Source organism: Mus musculus, chromosome 11 (genome assembly GCF_000001635.26).
Source record: "Mus musculus strain C57BL/6J chromosome 11, GRCm38.p6 C57BL/6J".
NCBI classification, from domain to species: Eukaryota; Metazoa; Chordata; class Mammalia; order Rodentia; family Muridae; genus Mus; species Mus musculus.
In genome coordinates, this window is record NC_000077.6 from 86,526,375 (window position 1) to 86,542,075 (window position 15,701).

The following is a 15,701-nucleotide window of genomic DNA, read 5'->3' on the forward strand; positions in this document are numbered from 1 at the left end:
CTTGTGAGTCACAAAACTTTGGGCAAAGTCTCTAAAATTTATGATGTAGCTGAGTCAATGAGCAAGATTAAAGTAGCTTGCTTCCAAAGATGGTTACTAAGAGTCTTCCCCTCAATATTCTGAGTAAATAACCAATAGGACCATTCCCATAAGGAATAAAATCTGATGAATCTGACAAAAAGGTCTGGAAGATGGGTCATCTGCCTCCATGATATAAGAAGAATCAAAACAAAAACACTTTAAAGAAGCCTACTGTCATCTCACCTAGGGGTTAGAATTAAAACACACTAGATGTATCAAAGGATGGCCTAGTCGGCCATCACTGGAAAGAGAGGCCCATTGGACACACAAACTTTATATGCCCCAGAACAGGGGAACGCCAGGGCCAAAAAGGGGGAGTGGGCGGGTAGGGGAGTGGGGGTGGGTGGGTATGGGGGACTTTTGGTATAGCATTGGAAATGTAAATGAGCTAAATACCTAATAAAAAATGGAAAGAAAAAAAAAAAAACACACTAGATGTCTGAAGAAGTATGTTTAACCTGACTTGAATTATCATACAATACATCCGTGCACATGACGACAAGGAGGGCGGGTGAGATGGCTCAGTAGGTAAAGGAGACTGCCACCAAGCCTCAGGACCCACATGGTAGAAGAAGGAAACTAACTTCCAAAAGTTGTCCTTTGGCCCACACAAACAAACAGACAAGAATTTTTAAATATAATAAAAAAATTTTTAAAGACAACATGATACTCACTAAGATATATAAATTTTAGGGGTTTTATTTGGTTGGTTTTGGGGTTTTCTGAGACAGGTCTCCCTGTGTAGTAGCCCTGTCGGTCCTGAAGTTCACTATATTGACTACTTTAGCCTCAAAATTGACAGAGATCCACCTGAATCTGCCTCTTAAGTACTGGAATTAAAGGCCTGAGCCATTACACCCAGCAAGTTAACTTTTTGTTTTTTAAAAGTCATTTGTAAAAACACTAGTAAAAGGAAGCAAACAAACATTAAAAGCTACAGCTAATGGGAGCTAAGAAAATCAGATCATCAGCCCAGGATCCAAAATCAACTAACTGCAATTCCAGTAGGCCAGGGCAGCGGAGAGGAAACTGTCAAAGAGCTCACACAAGAAAACTCCTATAAAGGACTAAGTGCTAGTTACGAAGAAGAGTGGGTGTTTTGTTTTTTAGTCAATATCAGTTAAGTAACAAGAATAAGGCTTTCCCCACAGAGCTGCTCAAGGAGCTGCCCTTGGTGGACGCCTCAGACTGTGCCTGTGGTTGGTTTACTCACAGGACCATCTCTCCCATTGGAAGGAAATGATTAACAAAATATGAAAGGTCTTGGCTACAGGAGGAGGCATCTGCTGCCAAGCCGATGACCTGACTCTAATCCGTGGGACCTATCTGTTAAAAGTAGAGAACTGACTCACTCTTGTAAATTGTCCTGTGGTGGCTCACACCTTTCATCCTAGCATTCAGGAGGCAGAGGCAGGCAGGTCTCAGACAGCCTGGTCTACAAACTGAGTTCCACAATAGTCAGAGAGGTTATACAGAGAAACCCTGTCTCAAAAAACAAAACAAAAACAAAAATTAAGTATGCAAGACCTACTACTCTCTTTTACTTGGATTATTAGTACACACCACAAACCCAGAGCATTCCTGAGAATGGTATTGTGGATGAATATGATCTAAATTCTGAATTCTTTCATATTAAAAGAAAGTGGATAACTGAGAGCCAGGAAGATCCATCAACCCTAAAAGTAATCTTGAATAAACTGCTTAAAGAAATCAGATGCTAAAGATCTCAGGAAAACTTTGACCTTATCACTATCATGTTCATAGTTCAAGTGCAGATAAAAGAGGTCACATGAAATAACTTACAGGACAAGAGACAGACATCCATTCTAAGCGTTCCAGGTCTAGATCAGAGGCTATAGAATGAGACCTGTCTCCAAAACAAAAGAAGGGCAGGTACACTGGCCACATAACTTTAATCCCAACACTCAGGAGGCAGAGGTGGAGGCAGAAGCAAACAGATCTCTGAGTTCAAGGCCACCCTGGTCTGTAAAGAGTGCCAAGCTACCAAATGCTTTTTAGCAAGGCCTTGTCTCAATAAATTAAAAGAAAAAGAGAAGTTAAAGGGGGGAGGGGGGAGGAGAGGAGCAGGTGGCAACACCACTGTCCCTTTCTCTTTTATTTTATTTTATTTTATTTTATTTTATTTATTTATTTATTTATTTTGGTTTTTCGAGACAGGGTTTCTCTGTATAGCCCTGGCTGTCCTAGAGCTCACTTTGTAGACCAGGCTGGCCTCGAACTCAGAAATTCGCCTGCCTCTGCCAGGACTTCTTGTGCGCCACCACAGCCTGGCAAGGACTTCTTGTCTTTCTAAAACATATTTTCATTAAGAGAAAGGGGCCTCCGGGCTGTGGTGGCGCACGCCTTTAATCCCAGCACTTGGGAGGCAGAGGTAGGCAAAGCTTTGAGTTCAAGGCCAGTCTGGTCTACAGAGCTAGTTCCAGAACAGACAAGGCTACACAAAGAAACTCTTGTCTCAAAACACACACAAAAAAAAAACAACAAACAAGCCGGGAGGTTAATTCCAGCACTCGGGAGGCAGAGACAGGTGGATTTCTGAGTTCGAGACCAGCCTGGTCTACAAAGTGAGTTCCAGGACAGCCAGGGCTACACAGAGAAACCCTGTCTCAAAAAACCCAAAAAACCAACCAAACAAACAAACTTTTTCCAAATATATTTTATATATGTGGATGCTTCATCTGAATGTATGTACCACATGCATGCCTGGTACTGAGAGGCCAGAAGGATGCATCAGATCCCCTCAGTTTGGAGTTACAGATGGTTGTGATGGGTGTGTGGAAGCTATACAGGTCCTCTGAAATAGCAGCCAGTACTCTCAACTGCTGAGCCATCTCTCCACTTTAAGGAGTAGTGCACGAATGGGCAATGTAGTGTAGTGGCAGGATCACATGTGCGTATTTCTACTCTTCACCTTTTAACAACAAATCAACATCACTGAAATGGCAAGTCATTAAAAAGGATGTATAGACAACGGATGGCAGTATTCTTTGAGAAAACTTATGAAAATTCCAGGCCCACTAGAGCTACATAGGGAGAGCCTGACTCAAAGAAAAAAAAGAGGAGCAGGACCATATTGTAAAGAAATATTGAACTCTAGCTTTGGACCTTGACAGGAATAGAAAAAATTTAGTGTGAAATCCCTTAAATAAAAATGTATTGGGGTCGGGGGTGGAGGTAGAGAGATGGCTCAGTGGTTAACAGCACTAGCTGCTCTTCCAGAGGATACAGGTACAAGTCCCAGCACCCACATGACAGCTCACAACTGTCTGTGAGCCCAGTTCCAGAGGAGCCAACAACCTCACCCAGATATACATGCAGGTGAGACAGTAATGCACATAAAATTAAAAAAAAAGGTCATTTTAAAAAGGGAAAAAATAAAACAAAACTTAAAAAAAGTTTTCTACTGGGGCTGGAGAAGTGGCTCAGAGGTGGTTAGTGGCACTTGTTGCTCTTACAGAGGAGTTCACAACCATCAACTCCAGTGACAGGGGATCCAATGCACTCTTCTGACCTCAATCATCAAGAGGCACTCATATGGTACATGTGCATACATGCAGCAAAACACTCATACACATAAATGCATCTTTAAAACTGATTTTAAAAACAAAAATTACAACTACAGTGGAAGCCTTTAACTCCATTACCCAGGAGGCAGAAGTAAGTGGATCTCTGTTCTAGGCACGGCAGGGCTCCATAGATCTTTTCTCAAACTAACAAACAATTAAAACTAGTAGTAAGAGTCAAAAAGACATAACACTATATAACTTTCATACAAAAACATTAGAAAAGAGCTGAAAATGTGGGGGTTAAGAGCACTTGATGCTCTTACAGAAGACCTAGGTTTGATTCCCAGCACCAACATAGTGGCTCACAAACTATAACTCTAGCTCCAAGGGATCTGATGCCCTCTTTTGGACTCTGTAGGTACCAAGCATGCTCATGTGCACAGACATACATGTAGGAAAATACTCATCACATACAATTTTAGAAGAAAGAAGGAAGAGGAGACAGGGAGAGAGTGAGGAAGGGAGAGAGAAGGAGAGAGAGGGAAAGGAGGAAAGAAGAAAATGTCAAATATTTTTAGAAAAATCATCAGGGGATAAAAAGATTGGGAATCAGACTAACAAGAGATGGCTCAACAGAAACTCTCAGAGATATATGAATGAGGCAAAGTTCTAAGTAAAACTGATTTTTGACACCGAATATATTCCCAGATATTGGGTGATGAGTATTACATAATAACAGTTGGCTTGGTTAGCCTGTATGAGGGTCTCGGTTCAAATCCTAGACACACACTCACACCTAAACAATCAAATAATCAAAGTAGCATAAAGTATAATAAAGAGATTCTTAACCAGGTGAGCCACACATGCCCATAATCAAGAGGCTGAGATGGAAAGAAAATTGGAAATTTGAGACCGGGCTAGTTTACACTGGTACACACCTTTGATACTCTGGTAGCAGAAACAGGTAACTTTTTGAGTTTGAGGCCAGCCTGATATACATAATGAGTTTCCAGACTCCAGTGAGTCCCTGTCTCACACACTTCCCCTCAGAGTCAAAGGGTAGGGTATGTCTCAGTGGTTTAGTGCTCACTAAAACAGTCATACAGTAAGAGTCATGGCTGGGAGAATGCTCACTGGGTAAAATCCTTGCCTTGCAGCTATGACGACTTGAGTTTGATTCCCAGACCCACATAAAAACCAGATATGGTAATGTTAGTCTATAATCCCAGCAATTCTGCAGCAACCATGGGAGGCAGAAGACAGGAGACACTCAGAAGCTTGATGGATCAGTTATTCTGGTGTATAATATGGATAACAACAAAAGACCTTACTTCAAACAAGGTGAAAAGTGAGGCCCCACACCCATAGTCCTCTGACCTCCATATGCACATCATGGCACATAAACCAATACATGCACACATATGGAGAGTGAATATTAATCAAATTTGTTCTAATGTCATTAGTGCAGTACTAGGAAACAGGAAGAGTCAGTGAGGACCCAGAGCTCCTCCCTAGAGCTCCAGACTGTTTGCTGCCACAGTGCTATCATTAGCTCCCAAACACACCTTTCCTGTGGGCTTCCCCTTGGACTAAGTTCCATACTTTCTATTCAACAATCTGCTGATATTTGCTTGGCTATCACCTATATGAACTCAGCTACGAAAGTAACATGACTTGAATGCTAGTGCATACTTGTAAATTATGCCTGAGTTTGGAAGGGTAATCATGAGTTCAAGGCCAGCCTGGACTACATAGTGACCCCGTCTCACTATCACCACCAACAAAAAGCAATTATAAATAAACATCTTTAAGAACTCTTTCTCAAAGCAGATAGTCACTATAACAAGAAAATAGGGTATAAATAAAGAAATACAAAGTCATGATGTGCAGGAAACAAGATGCGATATTGAAGGAGCCAAGATTCAAGGATTGTGGCAAAGGGGTCTCTTAATGACAGACATGTCTAGAGGAACAAGGAATAAAAGGCTCCTAAGGAAGCCAGGCATAGTAGTGCAGACCTGTAATCTCAGGATATGACACAAGAGGGCCAGTTGATGGCCAGTCTTGGTTATATGAGACCCTGACTCAAAAAAAAAAACAAAACAAAACAAAAAACACTAGAGAGCACAATAATAGAATCAATAAAAATGAACCAAAAGGGCAAGATAGAAAAAAAGGTGAGTTAGGAGTGAAAGAAATTCTTAACTAGTTTAATAGTTACTAGAACTGCTGTATTAAAAGCAGGAATAATATGCTTACATTTAGAATATGGAAACCAGAAGCTGAGAGTTCAGAATGTTCACAACAGAAAGTGCTCTCCTTTCTACCCTCACCAGAAATAAAACACATGTATAACAAAATACACCTCACAACACAGTTCCCATTCTATAAGGAGAATTGTTTTTTGGTTTTTTTAAAATTAATTTATTTATTCATTCATTCATTCATTCATTTATTTATTTATTATATGTAAGTACACTGTAGCTGTCTTCAGATGCACCAGAAGAGGGCATCAGATCTCATTATAGATGGTTGTGAGCCACCATGTGGTTGCTGGGATTTGAACTTCGGACCTTCGGAAGAGCAGTCGGGTGCTCTTACCCACTGAGCCATCTCACCAGCCCCCAAGGAGAATTGTTATAAGTACTTTTCCTTTTCTGGGAAGATTAAGCCCTGGATCTCATGTATACTGAACATGCATTCTACTTCTGGGTTAAAACCACAGCACCGACAGACAGATTTTATAGCAATTAAGATATAGCATAGAGTGAGGGGAGAGGGAGAGTCACCTTTTTAAGCACCTTCATGGCAAATATCTTCCCAGTATTTGCTCCTGTTACTTTTCGTACTTGAAAAACCTAGACAAAGAAATGAGTGTTTGCATGTTATCAAAAGCCAACGTGCAGGTCATCTTCCCTAATCCCCATTTGTAAGAAACCTGTGATAGTGTTGTTTATCCTATAAAAAGAGCACCACAAAGGACTGTGCACAAAAAGGGTCTATTAGTAGAGGCCACATTTTAGGATTAGGGCAATCTGTGGGCCTTTCTGTGGTTTGCTGCCACCTGATGGCAGTGTATGGAAATACCCAACTAAAGAGCACTCAAAATCCTAGTTCACTTAGCACAAACTATTGGTGCTCCCAACCTTGAAAAACAAATTTTTAGTTTTCTATATAAATTGATTCCAGGGATAAACTTATTATTTCACATAACAGTGTCAATAACTGACAGATATTTTTACTCACTCCATTGAGATAGCTTCTTATCCAACACTTATAATTAACAACTAACATATGTAAGATTCAAACTGTTACATATTCAGGATGATTAGAACAAATCCCAGAGCTGGGCGTGGTAGCGCACGCCTTTAATCCCAGCACTCGGGAGGCAGAGGCAGGTGGATTTCTGAGTTCGAGGCCAGCCTGGTCTACAAAGTGAGTTCCAGGATAGCCAGGGCTATACAGAGAAACACTGTCTCGAAAACACCAAAAAAAAAAAGAGAAGTGAATTTCTGTGTTATGAGTTATCTTGGGCAAAACACATAAAAATAAGATCTTCAATTATGTTATGAGTTATCTTGGGCAAAACACATAAAAATAAGATCTTCAATTATAAAGCCCAGGGCAAAACTATGAAACTCTTTTCTGAGTTCATGACTATTTCTTAGATACTGCAAGTTTAAAAAAAACAAAACAAAACACACACATTCAGATTCAAGCCTCAGTAACACATCATTTAACATATATGAAGTGAGGTGGTGTGGCATACCTATATTTAAAGGGGAATCCTGTATAAGGTTCCGTTGGGCCAAAGAAAACAAACAGTCCTCTAATAGCAGAGCTGACTGGTACACTACCTGTTTACTTATTCAGTAAACACTGAGGGTTTCCCTTATGCCTATGTGTAGTGGTGGAGAAGGAAGGAGAACTGAACTTCTAGCCCTCAAATCATGAGTCATGGTCAGATCCTACATTGATCAATGGAACCAGTGTGTAAAAACCAGTCACCCCAGTCCAAGATAACCATTCAAAACATGTCCTACCTTTCCATAGCCCCCTTTACCAAGTACCCGAAGTAGCTCAAAACATTCTGGTCTGATTTTTTCTGGCCCTCTGTTCACACTAGTTTCTGAGATTTCAAATTTCTCACAATGTTCCATGCCACTGGGAAGAAAAGCAAAACCAAAAGTGAATTTGCAAAATGTTTAAGGATATCCAGCACACTGTTAGAAAAGAAAGAGAAATGGATACAGGTAGGTAAAAGAAGAAAAAGTCCGCAATGGTAACTTTGGTATCTGTGATCTAAGTCACCTGACGATTGAGACAATGATATAACTGGGTCAAGATCAAGGCAGGCTGGGAACTGTTTGCCTGCTTGCTCATAGAACTTGCACTATTACTTATTTTCTTAAATGTCAAGCACCAGGGCTGCAGAGAGGGCTCAGCAGTGAATAGCACTGACTGCTCTTCCAGAGGTCCTAAGTTTAATTTCCAGCAATCACATGGTGGCTCATAACCATCGGTAATGGAATCTGATGTCCTCATCTGGTGTGTCTCAAGACCAGTGACAGTGTCCTCATATATATTAAATAAATAATTCTTTTAAAAAAATATGCCAAGTAGCCCCAAACTAAGAAAATTAGAACATGTTTACTAAGCTGACAAAGTAAACTTACTCAAATTTCGTTCATTCAAAATGTCCACGAGATTAGTTATTACCCAACATTGGGCAACTTTAGCAGAAGATACTAGGATCCTTCAGACATGACTCAATTAGTTGTTAAACAGCCCAGGCCTATCTCAAACTGATTAGGTAACCCAGGTTGGCCTCAAAGTCATCCTCCTGCCTCAGTCTCCTGAGTGTTAAGGAGTAAGACACTTAACACCACACCCAGATTTGTTTTGTTTAAAATTTCTTGATAATAAAATATATCTGCATTTCTTCCCATGTCTGACTTTTCCAAGTTACTAGCTTAAAGGTTCCAAACAAGGAATGGAGTGTCTGTGATACACGTGCTCCTTAGGTAAGTAGCTGATCTTCTCCATCTCTTGTCATGCTCTTTACTGGTGGGTGGAATAAGGAGCAGATTAATCACAAACTCACCTAACAGAACTCAGTCAACATGACTTAAAATTGCATTAATCTCTCTGTCTAAATGATGTATTCAAGTATTTTGGGAACACTAGCAATAATCTTCAATAAGAAGAAGTTACACAGCTTTCTGTATTAAATGAATAAAACGTCCTACTAACTTAAACTCATATTCATATTACATCTTTTTCTACATACAGAATATTAAAATTCTCATGTTCTACTCAGCAACTGGATAAGTGATTTTATAAACAGATTATTAAAGCGCTGAGGCTATGGACAGGTACAACCTACTTGAAAGAAACAACACAGTGGAAGTCTTCCATACACACTTACAGTTCATATGGTCCAACTCCCCCATGGTCCATGCTTTCATTTAACTGACCCTGAAAAATATTTTAAGTTTTAGAAATAAGTAACACCAAAAACTCAAATTTTAAGAAGTTCAATGGTTTATCTTATAATTCAGAGAGAATGAATGAAATAAACCAGTTTAAAGTCTCTACTTCACTACCAGGCAAACATGGTGAACAAAATCAAGTACACAAACAACACTGGAGGTTGTGCATTCAAGGTTACTCATTTTATACAACCACCTACAGCAGTTATTCATAACCTAAAACAAAACAAAGGGAGTTTTCCTTCATCAACTATACTTATCATCTATTAAATATTATTTTTGATGAAGCTAAAGGCATTACATTATGAGATACTAAATCAAATCAAATACTTCTGTTAGGTAGACTAACATGTCATGAACATGAGCATGAACATGCCTAAGAGAACCACAACTAGCCCAAGATATACAATGTACCATGTGCCTAATTGAGGTAAAATAATTAACCAACCAATATAATGGTTAAGCATCAAACTGATCAAACATTTATTCTAGCATAGAATAAGTGAAAATTGGAATTAGCCTATTACGCACTGGCAATGAACAATCCCAAAATTAAATCGAGAAAATGCTATTTACCACAGAATCAGTAAAAAAATAGCTTAGAAGATTAGAAGGTCTGGTGTGATGGCACATGCTACACTAGGGTAGCAGAGGCAAGCAGATTTCTTTTGAGTTCAAAACCAGCCTAGTCTACATAGTGAGACCATGTCTTAAAACAAAACAAAACAAAAACCCCTAGCCGGGTGTGGTGGCGCACGCACTTGGGAGGCAGAGGCAGGCGGATTTCTGAGTTTGAGGCCAGCCTGGTCTACAAAATGAGTTCCAGGACAGCCAGGGCTACACAGAGAAACCCTGTCTCGAAAATTCTCCCCCCCCCCCAAAACAAAACAAAACAAAAAAACCCAAAACCCTCAACAGCGTATAGTGGGGCTGGAGAGCTGACTCAGGGTTAAGAGAATGTGCTGTTCTTTTAGGAGGTTCAATGTCAATTCCCAGGACCAACAACAAGCAGCTCACAACAGCTTGTAACTGCAGCATGGGAAGGATTTGGGGAGAATCTGAAACCCTTTCCTATCTTCCTCAGGCACCTCCAGTCATGTGTACAGACACAAGCACACACAATTTAAAACAAAAAATATCATTTTAAAAGTATGGCTTAGTTGTTGGGCATGGTACTGAATGACTATAACCCCAGCACTTTAGAGATCAAGGCAGGAGAAATGCTGAAAGTTTGAGGCTAGCCTAGTCTAAAGAGATAGTTCCAGGTCAACCAGGACAAAACAGTCAGACCCTACTAAATAAATAAGTAAATAAATAAGGTAATTTTATTTAAAATAGGAAAAGAAAAGTCTGGTAGAATAGTCCTGTAATCAATTCTAACTACTTTATTAAGAGACGGAGATCATAAATTCAAGACCTGCATAGAGTATGTTCACAGTCACCCTGAACTTGACAAGAACTCATATCAAAAACAAAAGGTCTTGATATATATCTAAGCATTAGAGCACTGGACTAGCATATGCAAGTTTGATCTTCAGTAGGTCTAGCCCCTCTAAACCCTAATAAGGTGGAACAACAACAACAACAACAAACTAAAGAAGAAAAAGATAATTTTGAAAAACAAGTTAGGATCTTAATTGGTGTATCTCCAAATACATAAAAGGAAAAATAACCCACACAGAAAAATATTCAGCATTAGTACTAGAAGGAAGATACATAGAGACAGACTAAGTGACATCTTTCCATTCACTAGACCTGCAAAGAGAGGAAGGGGATGGAGGGAGAGGAAGGAAAGGGAGAAGTAGAGAGAGAGAAAAAGACCTATCATGGGGCTGGTGAGATGGCTCAGTGGGTAAAAGCACCCGACTGCTCTTCCAAAGGTCAGGAGTTCAAATCCCAGCAACCACATGGTGGCTCACAACCATCCATAACGAGATCTGACTCCCTCTTCTGGAGTGTCTGAGGACAGCTACAGTGTACTTTAAATAAATAAATCTTTAAAAAAAAAAAAAGAACTATCATACTCTGCTAGTGTGAATGTAAAATGTACAAGTACTTCAGAAAATAGAGATCTCTGAAAAGTACAAACAGCATAGCCTGAATGCACAGATGGCTCAGGAGTTAAGAGCACTGGCTGCTCTTCCAGAGGATCCAGGTTAAATTTCTAGTATCATTATACTGGCTTACAAGTGTCTTTGACTCTGGTTCAGGAAATATGACATCTTCTGACCTTTGAGAGCAACAACAAAATGCAAGTGGCACACAGACAAAACATATCTACACATAAAATATTTTTTAAAAAGTTAAACATAGTTTGTGCACAACAGCACTCCTTCAATCCAAGGAGTCTGGAGGCAGAGGCAGGAGAGTATCTGTGAGTTCAAGGCCAGCCTGGTCTATATAGGGAGTACCAGGACAGCCAGTGCTACATAGGAAGACCCTATCTCAAACAAACAAACCAACCAACCAACAAACAAGTTAAACCAGGCAGGGCTGAAGAGATGGCTCAGTGACTAAGAGCACTGGCTGCTCTTCCAAAGGACGAGGGTTCAATTCCCAGCAGCCACATGGTGGGTTCATAAGCATCAATAAGTCCCAGGGGATACAGGACTTTTTTCTGGCCTCCAAGAGCCTATATACAAATGGTGTATAGGCAAAACACAAATATACATAAAAATAAATATTAAAAAAAAAGTTGGGAATAGTGGAGAATGCCTTTAATCCCAAAACTTGGAAGGCAGAGTCAGGCAGATCTCTGTGAGTTTCATGTTAAACTGTTCTACATAGAGTTCCAGGCCAGCCTAACATGGGCTATGTAGTGAGACCATGTATCTAGAAACAAACAAACAACCCACTAAGGAGCTGGGCGGTGGTGGCGCATGCCTTTGATCCCAGCACTTGAGAGGCAGAGGCCAGCCTGGTCTACAAAGTGAGTTCCAGGACAGCCAGGGTTATACAGAGAAACCCTGTCTCAAAAAACAAAAAAAAAGGGGGGCTGGAGAGATGGCTCAGCGGGTAAGAGCACTGACTGCTCTTCCAAAGGTCCTGAGTTCAAATCCCAGCGACCACATGGTGGCTCACAACCACCCATAATGAGATCTGACGCACTCCTCTGGTGTGTCTAAAGACAGCTACAGTGTACTTACATATAATAATAAATCTTTAAAACAAAAAAACAAAAACAAAAAAAAAACCACTAATGAACCAGTATCTTTAGTTTCTGTCCTCCACACAATCACAGCTATACTTTAAAGACAAAAAGACTATCAGATGTGATAAAACTGGTGTTTTATAATTATAAAATAATTGTTTATTTCTTAAATATTGGCTTTACTTAATTTTAAATTAATGACCACAGAGTAGTTAACAGGGAACCTCCTTTGAAGCCACCTCAGCAGACATGCCCTCAGGCTGTGGTTCATTTCCTGAGCCTGTCCCACCACCTGCACCTGCATTTCACATTTCTTGCCGTTACTTTCTAAAACAGGGACATCTGAGACACAGTTCTTTCCTGCCATTCACTACACCTTTACAAAAGCTCACACTTTTAAGTTTCACTTCTGTGAAGTAGAGCCTGCTAAAGCAAAGTATTGTACAAGATAGGCTGTGTCAAACTAGCTGACCATGGTATTTGCAGGAAAAGTGTAGTTATATTATAATCTCAAAGTCTTCTTTAAAAATTCTATGTGGGGCCGGGCGTGGTGGCACACGCCTTTAATCCCAGCACTTGGGAGGCAGAGGCAGGTGAATTTCTGAGTTCGAAGCCAGTCTGGTCTACAGAGTGAGTTCCAGGACAGCCAGGGCTACACAGAAAAACCCTGTCTCAAAAAAAAAAAAAAAAAAAAAAAAAAAAAACAAAACTACATGGGGCTGGAGAGATGGCTCGGTGGTTAAGAGCACTAACTGTTCTTCCAGAGGTCCTGAGTTCAATTCCCAGCAACCACATGGTGGCTCACAACCATCTGTAAAGAGATCAGATACCCTTTTCTGGCGTGTCTTAAGACAGCTACAATATACTTACATACATAAAATAAATAATTCTTTAAAAAAAATTTTAAAATTCTATGTAACCAGGAGGTGGTGAACACCTTTAATCCTGGCATTTGGGAGGCAGAAACAGGTGGATCTCTGAGTTCAAGACCAGCCTGGTCTACAGAGTGAGTTCCAGGACAGCCAGGGTTACACAGAAAAACCTTGTCTCAAAAAACCAAAATCAAAACCAAAACAAATAAACAAACAATCTAAACTCTAATCAATAAACATGGAATCTTAATGAAGATTGAGCACTTCATAAAAATTAAAATGAGTTGTTCCCCAATGAGAAAAATTATCCCTAATCCAGAGATGAACTAAAACAAATATCCAAGCCATATCTGGCACATGTGAACTGCTCCTCTTGGGATGCTAGGTTCCGAGTTTGACAGGGAGCTGCATTACACAATAAGACCATATTTCAAAACAAAAAGCAGGGTGGGGGTGCACAGTATGGGCATAGTAGGATACACTTGTATTCCTAGCATTTGGGAGGTGAAGGAAGGGCAGTCTAGATTAAATGCTACTCGATCTCAAAGGTAATAAATAGGCTAAGTGTGGTGGTTCACACTTGGGGAGACAGAAGCACGTGGATTTCTGTAAGTTCCAGGCTAGCCAGTGCTACATAACCAGATCCTGTCTTTGAAAAAAAGAAAAACACAACATTTTAATCAAAAGAAAAACAATGAGTGCGTGTGTGTACCATCTCGAGCTCATGTCTTGGTGTGCATGTGGAGGTCAGGGGACAACTTGTGAAAATCAGTTCCTTCTTTCTATCATGTGGGTTCCAGGAATCAAACTTAGGTTGCCAGCCTGGCAGCAAACTCCTTTGCCCACTGAGCCATCTGGCCGGGCCCTAAATAATAGACTTTTTAAAAAAAGACACTGTAGCTGTCTGAAGATACACATCAGAAGAGTGCATAAGATCCCATTACAGATGGTTGTGAGCCACCATGTGATTGCTCTTAACCATTGAGCCATCTCTCCAGCCCTTAAACTTTGAGGGGGGGGGGGGTTTACAGGGTCTATCTGTAGTAGTCCTGGCTATAACCTGCTGTACAGACCAGGCTGGGCTTGAACTCAGAGATTCATTTGACTCCTGGAATTAAACGCATGTCCTTCCATACCTGGCAGTATGCCCTAACTTTTGTCAAACAAAAATCTGCTATCTCATTCTAAAACTTGTGTAATATGTCTTTCCAATTATTTCAGATTTTTAACTGGCAGAAAAAAAAAATTCTCCAGAGGAAAACTTTCCCTTAGTTTCAACTTACTACCACAGAAATATAGACAAACACAGGAAGAAAAAACTCTCGTCATCAAAATCCTCTTATTATTTTGATTACCCATAACTTTATTCTTCTAAAGTTTTTATTCTTTTTTAAACTCAGATAATAGATACTCAGCTTTATCTTTAAATTATCAATTTAGTTTCATCATTTACTGACTAAAGAATTAACTAGCCGGGCATGGTGGCGCGCGCCTTTAATCCGAGCACTCGGGAGGCAGAGGCAGGCAGATTTCTGAGTTCGAGGCCAGCCTGGTCTACAGAGTGAGTTCCAGGACAGCCAGAGCTATACAGAGAAACCCTGTCTCGAAAAAACAAAAAACAAACAAACAAAACCCAACAACAACAAAAAAATTAACTACATAAATGCCTATACTTACTAATATAGATTCCAGTACAAAATACTCACAAAGGTATTATTTGTGTGATCAATGACAAACGAATAAAAGACGATTAATTCTAAAACCACAGTAGCTGCGGATACTTGGACTTGCTATTGAGTGGCTATGCACAGCTAATGGTAAAATGACTTGGACACAGCAATGGCTGGTTCTGACAACGTACAGTCTGTGAACCAGCAAAATGTCCAGTAAGCCAGGGTATTTTGAGAAATCTTTAAATTTTATTTCATTTGACCCTCACTTTACAAAGAAGAAAACAAAATCAACTTACTCTAGATCCCATAGTTAATGAGTATGACCGAAGAGATCTGCATTCACTATTTTTCTTTTTACTGAATTCAATCTGACATACAAATAGAGACACTGTGAATGAGGCTAATAAATGCAATCAAGAATCTATGCAGTGCTGTGAGGTGGCTCTGTGAATAAAGGACCTTGTCACCAATTCTGATGTCCTGAGTTCACTCTTCTGGTGGAAAGAGAGAACCAACGACCAAAGTTGTCACCTTACCCCCAATGCTGTACTATGGCATTATGCAAGCACACATGCACACACACATGCACGTGCACATACACATTCATACACATAAATAAATAAATAAATAAATAAATAAATAAATGCAGTAATAATTTGAAAAAGAATCTATGCATGGGGCCAACAAAATGGCTCAGCTGGTAAAGGCCCTTGCTGCCAAATCTGAGGACCTAATTTTATCCTTAGCTTCCTCACAACTCTCCCAAGTTGTCCTCTGACCCCTACACACGTGCTATTGCACACCTCCCCCATCAAAATAAATAAATATGGAAGAAAAAAAGTCCATGTGCAAGCTGGATTTGGGGATGTAAACCTATATCACTCAGGAGACAGAGGCAAGAGGAT

The 15,701-nt window shown here is 40.0% G+C and overlaps 1 protein-coding gene across 14 annotated transcripts in view; it reads right to left on the reverse strand.

Moving 5' to 3' along the window:
- Rps6kb1 (ribosomal protein S6 kinase, polypeptide 1) overlaps nt 1–15,701 on the reverse strand; it is a 46,017-nt gene that overhangs the window by 27,506 nt on the left and 2,810 nt on the right. For 13 of the 14 annotated variants that reach the window (XR_001780060.2, XR_879743.3, XR_003949513.1 and 10 more), the window contains 3 exons: nt 9,037–9,086; nt 7,652–7,772; nt 6,398–6,466 (listed from right to left, as the gene is read on the reverse strand). The exons of the other annotated variant lie outside the window; for it this stretch is intronic. Coding sequence is in view for 7 of the 13 variants with exons in the window: in NM_001114334.2 (NP_001107806.1) it covers nt 6,398–6,466; nt 7,652–7,772; nt 9,037–9,086 (240 nt within the window). In the remaining 6 variants the exon portion in view is untranslated. The remainder of the gene's footprint in view (nt 1–6,397; nt 6,467–7,651; nt 7,773–9,036; nt 9,087–15,701) is intronic. 14 annotated transcript variants of the gene reach the window in all.